General features: G+C 35.9%; 1 protein-coding gene across 1 annotated transcript; it reads left to right on the top strand.

The window, feature by feature from the left end:
* Positions 1–733: 733 nt before the first annotated feature.
* LOC131946858 (ribosome biogenesis protein BMS1 homolog) lies at positions 734–11,696 on the top strand. The gene is made up of 23 exons (XM_059307837.1): positions 734–971; positions 3,701–3,891; positions 4,000–4,079; positions 4,229–4,417; positions 4,657–4,799; positions 5,015–5,136; positions 5,308–5,495; positions 5,622–5,752; positions 5,947–6,109; positions 6,218–6,323; positions 6,608–6,697; positions 6,814–6,980; positions 7,074–7,155; positions 7,282–7,431; positions 7,598–7,758; positions 8,067–8,255; positions 8,606–8,786; positions 9,182–9,240; positions 9,400–9,522; positions 9,970–10,117; positions 10,313–10,488; positions 10,955–11,104; positions 11,291–11,696. The coding sequence occupies exons 1-23, from the start codon at positions 805–807 to the stop codon at positions 11,498–11,500; spliced, it is 3,366 nt and encodes a 1,121-aa protein (XP_059163820.1). The 5' UTR covers positions 734–804; the 3' UTR covers positions 11,501–11,696.
* Positions 11,697–11,717: the final 21 nt, after the last annotated feature.

Raw genomic sequence — 11,717 nt, 5'->3', positions numbered from 1 at the left:
ATTAGGGGATGTCTGGATTTTTTGTGACTCAGGAGAGGGGGGGGGGGGGGAGATGAAATCGTCAAAAAAGCGTGATGTGACTTATGGATAACCCCTTATCAAGAAACATTTAAGGCAGGGGCGTAGCGAGGGGGGGGGGTGCGGACCGCCCCGGGTGACACCATTTAGGTGGTGACACCAAGGCAAAAATGGCAAAATATATATAGAAAAAATTGAGGGGGGGGGGTGCAAATCGAAAGTTTGAGGGGGGGGGGGTGCAAATCGAAAGTTTGAGAGTGGGGTGCAAATCGAAAATTTGAGGGGGGGGGGGGGGTGCAAATTGAAAGTTTGAGGGGAGGGGGGTGGTGGTGCAAATCGAAAACTTGAAAGTTTGTCGCCGGGAAGGGTCGCTACGCCTCTGGGGGGGTGACACCATTAAGAGCCGCACCGGGTGACACCCGACCTCGCTACGCCACTGATTTAAGGTACAGATTGGAACGAAATAAGAAAAAGGAAACAGGCCATCAACCCCTAACAACCTGATGCTCTTTTGCTGTTCAGATAGCCACTTAATAATTCGTGATATTTTTTCTATTTAATACAAGTGATCCAGTCAATATATAATTCAATCAAGTGAAAGTCTTTGATCTCCCCCACTAACATTGCTATTTACTGCCAAACATGCCGTCTCATATTTTTCCTTAACAGACTTTGCGGTTATTGGAGCAGCCTTTCACATTGGTTAACTAAAAATACAAACTTCCTGCCTATGCTGTAAACAAATTCACGTGTTAATGGAGAAAGATTGGTACTTCACAAATCATAATGGAAGATAATGATATTAAAAAAAGTCACAGGCCACGGCATTCTGGAAGGAAGGCAGAAAAGAAGAAAAGCAAAAATAAGCATGAGCAAGATCTTACTGCAAAACAGAGAAATCCTCGTGCCTTTGCCATCCAAAGTGTAAACAAGGCAGCAAAATCTTTTCGAAGGTTTGTTTTTGTAGTTTGATTTTAATTTTATCATTTTAGCGTATTTTATTCCCCGCTTCATGTTCACCTCCAGTTGAGCGTATTTTATTATAAACACAACTGAAACACACAAAAACGTTAGGAAATCACTCGGCCTCTATTTCTTTATGATGCCATGTATTTGGGGGGGGGGGGGGGGGAGTGCAAATCGAAATTTTGGGGGTGGGATGCAATTTGAAAATTGAAAGGTTGATCCAGAGAGCGCGCCAGATTGAAAGTTTGTCCCCGGGTGCCGGGAAGGGTCGCTACGCCTCTGGGAGGATGACACCATTAAGTGCCGCACTGGGTGACACCCGACCTCGCTACGCCACTGCCCTATGCCCTATGCTAGTATTACTCGCTAACTCGGAGGCGTGGTCAGTTGCTAACAACAATATGGCGCCCGGACCGGACGCTTGACTTCCGACGATTTTTCGGCCAAATTACAGAGACCTTCTACTAATTAGTTTTTAAAATGTTTACCACGCGCAAAATGGCGGGACTTTCACGTTATAACAACAAGCTATAGGTGGCAGGGCTATATATGCCAGAAAAGCATTTTAAAATTTGCGTTGGAGAATGAAGGCTAAATTTAAAAGTTGGTTTCATCAAAAATACTAGAACTTTTTAAATATCGATTTCCATATTACAAAATTGATTTCCATACTAAAGCATTATTAGTTTTATCAGTCTATGAAAAAATAAATCAAATATCGTCAACCGTTTTTTTATGAGACCAGCCGAAAAAATGACAACCAAATTTTTTTTGAAAAAAAACCACGTGACCACTATTTGGTGATCACTAGTGAGGAACTCTTGTGCATGGCCACTTGATTTGTGGTTTTCTTTAGCTTCAAGCTTAAGAAGAGTTGTCATGGAGAGATGTGTTGGACATGGCAGTGATTGACAATAAATATTAAATTAAGTAATTTAGTTTAAAACGAACTAAAAACTCCAAAGTTAGTGCCTAATGGATTAAATATGAATGTCTATTATTCAGTGGTCATGTTTAAATTGATAATTGCGTAAATTCTAGATTTAGTGAGAAAAACTACCCTATGCTATAACGTATGCTGATAATTAAAGTCAATGTGAACTCACTGTGAACCCTTGACCATGTAGGGATTTTTCTCACGCCAACGATCTCAATGCTATTTTGTTGGAACTGTAATGCTTATTTATAACATTTTTAAAAACTTTTTCTAATTAAAACACATTCAAAAAAAAATAAGTAGATCTATTTCTATCATCTAGGGCCTAATGGTTCTAATCCTAGTGTTTTCCTAACATTTTTTGTGTGTTTTGATTATGTTTATAATGAAATACGCTCAACCGGAGGTGAATGTGAAGCGGAGTTTTACCCAACTTGAGTGCTATATCTAGATCTGCTCTTGAGTCTAGACTACCGATCAGTATAATTCCTAAAAACGAAAAAACTCACTTGTAATCTTTTTATTATTTTAATCATAGGTTTGGGTAAATCAGTAAATGTCAGTAAATGAATGATACTGATACAGAGGTTTGTGTGGTGTAGTAATAGAATTCTACTAATTCTAATTCTAGTCACATGAATAGCCAAGAATGCTCACACAAAGTTTCTTTCAGGCATCCTGAACATAATAGAAAATATATTTAATTTATATCACCTAGGCCTAGAAAATTATACTTATTCAAGTGTCCGCCCCTCCTCAAACTTTCAAGACACCTCCCCCCTGGAAGAAAATGGCAAAAAGAAACTATGTTCATAGTTCATGAAGACTGACATCACATCTATCTGCCAATATGATTGGCTTATTTGTTAACACAATCTTTGCTTCTCTCAATTTTTCATTGTTTCTGTTTCCTTTTTTCTTGGGTTTGCCTACACTTTTTAAAATTATGTTCTGTGGTAGAGTAAAGCCTCATTTATTCATAATTTTATTCATAAGGTCTAGGCCTATATCAATCAGCTATTTTTTTCTGGTGCTGACTGCCATTGTCAGAATACAAGTCAGGTTTAGGGTAAGGGTAGACAGCTTAATTTAACTGCGCTACATAATTTGAATGATTTGCTTCAGTTTTTAGTTAAAAAATTTGATACTCACAAAAGAGGGAAGAAAATATACAGCACACTTTTGTTATATCATAGTTTCTGTAATTCAAAACATCAGAGCTTATAACTTTCCGTAAGGCTTCTCTAATATTTTAAAATTATAAAATGACCCTTTAATAAAAAGCAGATTGCAGACCCCGGATTATTTACCATAAAAATATTTTTGATACAGAAATCAGATTGCTTTAATTTCTGTCATTCCAGCTCTACTCTACTAGACTATTTACCTTTAGATTGTTTTAACATATTTATGGATCAGTCTGATATTTCTTACGTTTCCACACATTTCATATGCAACAAAGCCTCTTGTTATGTGTTTCATTCACTACCAAACAATAGGCTCTATCATTGAAAGTGGGGACAAACGATAGGCTCTATCATTGAAAGTGGGGACAAACGATAGGCTCTATCATTGAAAGTGGGGATGATGAACTGAACGTTGATTGGTATTTGACTTAATTCTGATAGCCTACAGGAGCTATGTATAATAGGTGTATTTTACCTCTCGTGATGATACACAATGTATTAAAAAAATGGAATATTTATTGATAGAATATTATGCAGTTGTATTTTAGTTTGTGACAATAATGAGCTAACTTTTTTCTACTTGTGCCTACAGGACAGCAGATATAAAAGTAAAAAAGCAACATATCCCTAAGGTAGACAGAAGCCCAACAGAGCCCCCTCCTATTGTTGTGGCCATTGTTGGTCCCCCTAAAGTTGGCAAAAGTACTTTGTTAAGATGTTTAGTCAAAAACTTTACCAAACAAAAATTGACTAACGTTAAGGGACCTGTCACTGTTGTTGCTGGTAAGTTGAATAGAGATTTTTGTTATCATATTTTTGTACTGATTGATATATTTTGATTCTGTAATATCGTCATTAATAACTTGTTGGATTTGTTCTATTTTATTATAGGAAAAAATCGCAGATTAACCTTCATTGAGTGCAATAATGATATAAACTGTATGATTGATGTAGGAAAAATTGCAGATTTGGTAAGTTTTGGTGGAAGCATTTTCAGAAGGTGCAAAAACATAAACTTTTATTATTTGAGTTAAAAGCACCATATATTAAAAAAATATTACTTTGAGTTTTTAGAAAAACCAGGTTTTAAAATTCTATTAAATATTTGTTGATGTTGCAGGCACTTCTGATGGTGGATGCTAAGCAAGGGTTTGAAATGGAGATATTTGAGTTCTTCAACATTTGTCAAGCCACAGGTTTCCCTCGTTGTATGGGCGTTCTTAACCATCTAGATATGTACAAAGATAGCAAAGCTGTCAGGAAACGCAAGAAGCAACTCAAAAACAGATTCGAAGTGGAATTGTACAAGGTATTTAGCTATAATTTATTTACAATTTACTTATATAAACTTAAAAATAGTTATAATATAAACCAAAGACTGTAGTTGGGTGCAAAAGTTTAGACGCATCTTAGAATTTACAGGCCTATTTTATTTATAATAGTATTAATAGGACTTAGTTTAATGTATCTGAAAAGACATGAGAGTTTTGTATATCATCAATGGTTAAGTATAATTGTTCAGCTGAATACATTTTATTACCATTTCAGGGTGCCAGGCTATTTTATCTCTCAATGCTGGTCAATGGTGAATACTTGCAGAATGAAATTCACAATCTCTGTAGGTTTATCTCTGTCATGAAAATTACTCCCCTTGTGTGGAGGACCAATCACCCATATGTTCTTGCTGACAGGTTGGTGGCTAGTTCTCACATCTTTAAACTTTACAAAGCCAGATACTAACAAGTGCACTATAATAACACTAACAAAACATAATAATTACTGAGTAATTTTTGCTTGGAAAGCTTGCTGTTGAGACACATTAGTAATTAAAATTCATTAATGAACCATTGTGCCACTGATAGGATGGAAGGTAAAATACTTTTAAAATAATTTTTATCAATGCCAGAATGGAAGATATAACAAACCCAGAGACCATCAGACAGAGGCCCAAGTGTGACAGAGTGGTCAGTTTGTATGGGTACATGAGAGGTACCAACATGAAGTCCAAGTCTATGGTACATATAGCAGGTAAAGATCTTAACAAGCTTTTTCTTTTATAAAACTTTGTGTAATATTTTTTTTTTAGCCATGTGTAGGCTATCTCTTTAAGTTACTGATAATTTTTTTATTTTACATGTTTCAAAATTAACCCTATATAGGCTGTTGAACAGAGAATGATCTTATAATGTCTTTGTTCAGGCTGTGGAGACTACATTATAAAGAGCATGACCTTTTTGCCTGACCCTTGTCCCACACCTCAGATGGAGAAGCGCCGGTCACTGAATAAAAGGGAGAGGGTCATCTATGCCCCTATGTCAGGTGTGGGAGGGATAGTTTACGACAAGGATGCAGTTTATATTGAGATGGACAAGGCTGCAGGAGAGGAGGTTTGTTGCATTACCGGGCCAAATAATGTTTTTAAACTTTTCTCTGGTAATCAGAATTTTTTTTTTTTGCTCATTGATATGGTCTAATAAAATGCATTTATTTGATCCTTACTACTTTTGTTATAGGAAAAACCCACTGGGTTGATGGCCGCCTTAATGGACAGTTTGAAACCAGTCGATGAGAAGGTTCGAGAGAGTCAGATTTCTATTTTTAAAGGAGGACCTGCCATATCTGGTTCTGAATTTGAAAGGAAGAGGTAGGTAGATTGTCCAGTGGTTTTGTTTTTTAAAGTTATTGTTTCAGTTTTTAAAGTAATTTATACTTAATTATAGAATGTCTTGTGTGATATATTCCAAGTTTTAGAATGTTGATGACGATTTGTAGTTTTTTTGTTGTTGTATTTGTCATCCCACCCACCTTAAAGTGTACTATCACTCTGTTGTTGTGCAGGCATGTTGACAAGGACAGCGATGAAGATGATGACTCTGGTATGGACACTGATAGTGGTGAGGATGATGATGAGGACGATGATGACAGTGATAATCAAAAGGATGATGTGGATAACAATGCATCTGACAGTGATGACACATCCTCCGATGAAGAAGATGAAGAGGTAACTACTGTTCATTATTTTTTTACTTACAGTATGTTTAAATTCAATGCTGTTTTGTTTCCTACAATATCAATTTTGGTACTGACTTTTTAATTCTAAATACTTCAGACTGATGAACCACCTAAAAAGAGAAAGAAAATTGCGGATGATAATTCTGTAGAGATGGCCAGTGCTGATGATGACAGTGATGATAACACCTCAGATGAAGAACAGAGTAGGTGATGGGCCAAAGTTTCACTGATACATTCAGTGGTTCTTTTATTTACTTACTCTACTCCCATCATCTATGTTGTATACCACCCTGTTAAAGATAGACCTGGACCACACTACAGAAGTATTAATTCAACTGTCTAAGAAAAGATACAACTCCAAAACCTGCTGTCAGAAGGAGGAATTAAAATTAATAGATTTATTTCAAAGGACTATTATAGACTGACATGTTTTTTTCTTGCTCATTTTTCTTTGTTTCTGACAAAATGTTCTTTATTTTTTTTCAAGGTATGTTGAAATGGAAGAAAAATTTATTTGCTAAAGCATCAATGAAACAAAGCAGAAGGAAAAATTATTTTAAAATAGTTTACGGAGAAGGTATGCTGTTTTTTTTAGAATAAAAAGAAGGGGTTTGGCGTTGATTGGAGGGTCAATCAATAAAATGGATAAATAGTAAACTGCATTTTAAAAAGTAAAACTGCTAATATATACAGATGCAGTTGATTTAGACGAGGATAAGAAAGATGAAGCTGATGAAGAGTTGGGTGGTTTGTTCAAAATTCTCAAGACACACAGCAGTGACTCCCAGGCAGACAGACACCATGTAAATAAACTGGATTGCAATCATGTTGCAGCAAGAGATGACTGGGATTTTGAAGAGGTTGGTCTCTATTTGCCTTGATAAAAATTTTTTTTGTTGTTGGTTGTAGCATTATCAGTTATAAGATAAGGGTGAATTAAATTTTGTTTGCAGCTTTCTGAAGAGATCAGGGATACTTTTGTGACTGGCAAATGGGATCCCAGCGAAGATGCTAAAAATAGGCTAGAGGAAGACGGTGAGCCATTTTCCACTATTTTCTTTATGCAAAACTTGTGCGTCTGAAGTAGTCCCCCTTTGTTGTCTTGTATAGCAGCATATTATCTGTGACATTGATTTCCTAAGTTTTTTTTTCTTTGAACAGATGCTTTGTTTGGAGATTTTGAAGATTTAGAAACAGGAGAAAAGTTTCAGTCTGATAAAAAAGGTGTAGATGCAGACGCAAGTGATGCTGAAGGGTCAGACATTGAAATGGAGTCCAAGAAGGGATCTGATGAAGAGACAGAAGAGCAACGTATGTTGTCAATGAGCAACTTCATTGTTTTGCTGTAGGCTGGTCATTTTAGATAGTTAAATATGATGGAAGTTAAAATAAAATTGACACTATTAGAACAATGGCAATTTACTATGTTTTTAAGAAGTGGATGCTTTTACTTATGGTCACTAACACAATTTTTCAGCTGAAGTTGTTAAAGAGAAAACTAAAGCTGAGATGACAGCGCAGGAAAGGCGAATGCACAAGAAGAGAAAAATCAAAGAAATGTTTGACAAGGAATATGATTCTAAGGGAGATAATGACTTCTATGACTCTTGGAAGCAGGAGGCTGATGATCAGGCTAAGGTAACACTTCCTGCAGCATTTACTTTTATTGACAAAGTTCTGATATAGTCAGTTTTTTATTGTTTGCTTTGTACCCATAACCTGATCATCCTACCTGCAAAACATCATCAGATTATTTGTCAGAACCATGTATTAAACTAACACAGAGGGGGAAAGTGGCATAAAAATATTAGTTTTTTAGGCAATTCATGGATAAAGCCTTATTTTCAATTAATCTGTAATGCCTTGTTTTAACTATTGAAATGTTCTGGTGCCTAGACCCACCCAGTATCATCTTGCACTAACAATTGAAATGTTCTGGAATTTAGATGAACAAGTCTGAGTTTGAAGAGCTACCAGATGAACAGAGAGTCCAGTTTGAGGGTTTCCGTCCTGGCATGTATGTGCGTATAGAGTTTGAGCAGATGCCGTGTGAGCTGATTGAGAACTTTGACCCCACGTATCCCATAATTATTGGGGGCATCACAGATGTGGAGGAGAAGTTGGGATACAACAATGTAAGTCACTCAGAGCTGGGACATTTCTTATAGTCTTTAAAGAACCTAGTGTTTCTTCAAAGTTTCAAATTGCATTTTGTTTCTTTATAAATCATTAAAAAAATACTACTTGCAATGGGTTTACAGTTCAATGTTTTGACATTTTATACTAGACACAATTTGTTAAAGAAAACAATCTTTTTTTTTTTAAATTTAGAACCATGTCTCAATTCTAGTTACAATAAATTTGGATTTTGTTTGATGTTCTTTGTTAATTAAAAAAAAATCTTATTCTCATTCATTCAACTGATTGAAAAAATGTATTTGTTAGTACCATGTATTAAACAGATTTCTTTTTTATTGAAAACTAGGTGCGCATTAAAAAACACAGGTGGTACAAAAAAATTCTAAAGACGAGAAATCCTTTGATTATCTCACTGGGGTGGCGTCGCTTCCAGACAATACCATTCTATTACAAGCTAGAAGATAACATGAGGAGACGTATGCTCAAGTACACACCTGAGCACATTCATTGCCATGCTGCTTTTTGGGGTAATTTGATCTCATTTGACTTTTATATAAAATATATTTAAAACAAATCCCTTTATTGTAAATGATTTCCCCTGTGTAAAAATTAGAAAAGTCTTTGTGTTTTAATTTCAGAATTTCTCTATTTTAATATGCTTGAAATTTATAAAGCAGATATTTAATAATCAAAATTTGCTATGTGCATATGAAGTTAAGACTATCAGCAATCTACAGCATCAGTGTTAATTTGTTAGAGATTGTAGTTGTGTCAAATGGTATCATTTGAGGTCATATTAGACTAGGTTTTCTCAGCGATATTAAAGCAGAAATGGATGAAAATAATTTTATATAACATTGTGTGGTAACCATTGCATAGTTTTATTTTTTTCTACATTTGATAATTTCTTACTTTAACCCAGGTCCCATTACACCCCAGGGTACTGGATTTCTCGCTGTTGAGTCAGTGTCAGAGAAAAATGTAAGCTTTCACATGTACTATTACTTTTAACATGACCTTTTTTCTTTATTCTACTTTTTAGCAAGTGTTATCAAAATCTAGACCAACAACAAATGTACTTTCATTACTTTCAATAATCCTGTTTTATGTAAAATATTTGATTTGTTTGCAATGTTCCAGCCAAATTTTCGAATAGCTGCAACAGGAGTTGTTCTAGAGCTGGACCAGTCTGTGGAAATAGATAAGAAACTCAAGCTGGTTGGTACTCCCCTCAAAGTCTTCAAGAAATCTGCATTTATTCAGGTAATTGTTGGAAAATATACACCTAAGATACACATATTTTAAAACAAATTTAATATTGATATGGCAAGAAGGGTAAGGTAGAGCTAGTTAGATTGAACATTTACTTGCTATGCTTGATGCGTTACAGAGGACACTCATGCTTCATTTTTTATAGCTGTGTGTTGTATTAGCCATTCTGTTCAGAACAAATTTTCCATAGACGAAGTAGTTACCCCTTTGAACCAGGTGATCCAAGAGGTAAATGAAGTAGAGTTCACATCTTTCTGTTAGCTTGGCATATGAAGGGATGAACACAATGCCCAGCCGCCTTTACTGCCTGCCTTATGTTAGGTAACCATCAGAGCTCGGTGGACACAGAAATGTCCTATAGACTCAATTTTTCCATAGACTATTATAGGTCGGTGTTAATTGCTAATTAATATGTCAGGCTATTTTTGTGACCTCCAGAACATGTTTACAACTGGGCTGGAAGTTGCCAAGTTTCAAGGTGCTCGCATACAGACAGTCAGTGGTTTGAGAGGGCAGGTGAAAAAAGCTCTGCATTCCCCACCTGGTGCTTTCAGGGCAACATTTGAAGACAAAATACGAATGAGTGGTGAGTGCTACAGTGTATATGTGGTGCAGACCTTGTTAGTGGCACAAAAAAACTAAATTGTTTCAGTAAACTTCTGTTTACTTTTGTTGCATATTAAAACTGAGTATTTTTAAAATTCCGATTGCTCACTATTTGATAACTTTTGTTTTTGACTAAGCTGATCTATAACTGCCCACATATATTTCTTCTCCACAGATATAGTTTTCTTAAAAGCCTGGGTGAAGGTTGAGATTCCCAAATTTATCATGCCAGTGACGTCACTTCTCCTGGCACACCAAGACAAACAATTGTGGAATGGGATGAGGACTATAGGACACTTAAGGCATGAGAGGGGACTACCAGTGCCACAGAATGCTGACTCTCTTTACAAGGTAATATATTTTTTCATGCATGAATTAGTGCATTTCTTTGTTACCATTTTTTTGTTCAAAGCCAGCTGGTTAGTCCGTTCTAAAGCAAAACCCACAGTTGGTTTGCTAATGTTAAAAATAAAATAAAAATAGTCTGAAGTTCAACAAGGAGTCTTTCAGCAATCATTTAAAGATTATATTTTAATTTATTCTTGAGGAAGGAGAACTTTTCCAAATCAATGAAAATAAAAATTCATTTTCACCTAGTAACTTAACAGCAGGCCTTGGTTCATCTTTTTTGTAGTTAACCTCTCGTTACTCCAGAAATTAGCAACTTTTATCATTTTAGACCAGGATTATCTATCCTTTAACAAAAATATACTTGGTTTTAATTTGTGACCCTCCCCCCCCCCCATCTCTCTACATAATTAGTTATGTGTTTGTATGCTAATATTTTTGTAATTATCATTTTAAACAATTTTTTTAGCCCATTGTACGATCACAACGAGAGAGGAAGCCATTAGTCATTCCCAAAGACCTTATCAAACGACTGCCATTCAAGGACACCCCTAAAAATCTTGTTCAACCCAAAGAGCCCAAGCGTATAGCTGTTGTGATGGAGCCTGCCGAGGCAAAGGTCAGTACACCATTAGGTTTTGTGCCTTAAAATCCATTCAGTTAAGTGAAATACAACTAAAATATAGTAAAAACTAACCAACTTAATTTTATTGTTTTGGAATTTAGCTGAGCTTCTCTTAGCTGGTATTTTTATCCGCTATTGATAGCTAGACCTAGAGTTATATTTGAGTTTAATTTGATTCAGATTGCCAACTTCCTGAAACGGGTGAAAGCCATCCACAATGACAAAGCAACCCAGGACCACAGGGCCATGAGGCAAAGGGCCAAGGAGCACCAGAAGAAGAAGGAGGCTGAGGAGGCAGTCAAGCAGTCCAAACTTAAGGAGGCCAAGAAGAGGCTACACAAAATTCTGGGGGAGATGAAGAAGAAGAAAGAAGGGAAGAATGATAGTTGATGTAAATAGTTGTTTTTGTGTGGTTGTTTGGGTGGTGTGGATGAGTGTGCCTGCGACTGTGTCTCTCTCGTTATGTGAGTGCTTTTTGCAAGAGTGATTCATTGGCATTTTTGATGATTGATATTGTCAAGCTGAGAATTTGTGAAAAATGTTGGTTAAAAATGGGATTTATTCTGTTAATTTGTCTGTATTATATCAATAAATAAATATTACGGGG

Source organism: Physella acuta, unplaced genomic scaffold, assembly GCF_028476545.2.
Source record: "Physella acuta isolate Inbredline_101_S28 unplaced genomic scaffold, ASM2847654v3 ptg000574l, whole genome shotgun sequence".
Lineage (NCBI taxonomy): Eukaryota > Metazoa > Mollusca > Gastropoda > Physidae > Physella > Physella acuta.
This window is presented reverse-complemented; position numbering and strand designations above follow the sequence as displayed.

Coding starts and splice junctions, on each gene's coding strand:
- LOC131946858 (XM_059307837.1), top strand. CDS start 805: ATGGAAGATAATGATATTAAAAAAAGTCACAGGCCACGGCATTCTGGA. Junction 6,110..6,217: donor CCGATGAAGAAGATGAAGAG/GTAACTACTGTT, acceptor TAAATACTTCAG/ACTGATGAACCACCTAAAAA. Junction 7,759..8,066: donor AGGCTGATGATCAGGCTAAG/GTAACACTTCCT, acceptor TCTGGAATTTAG/ATGAACAAGTCTGAGTTTGA.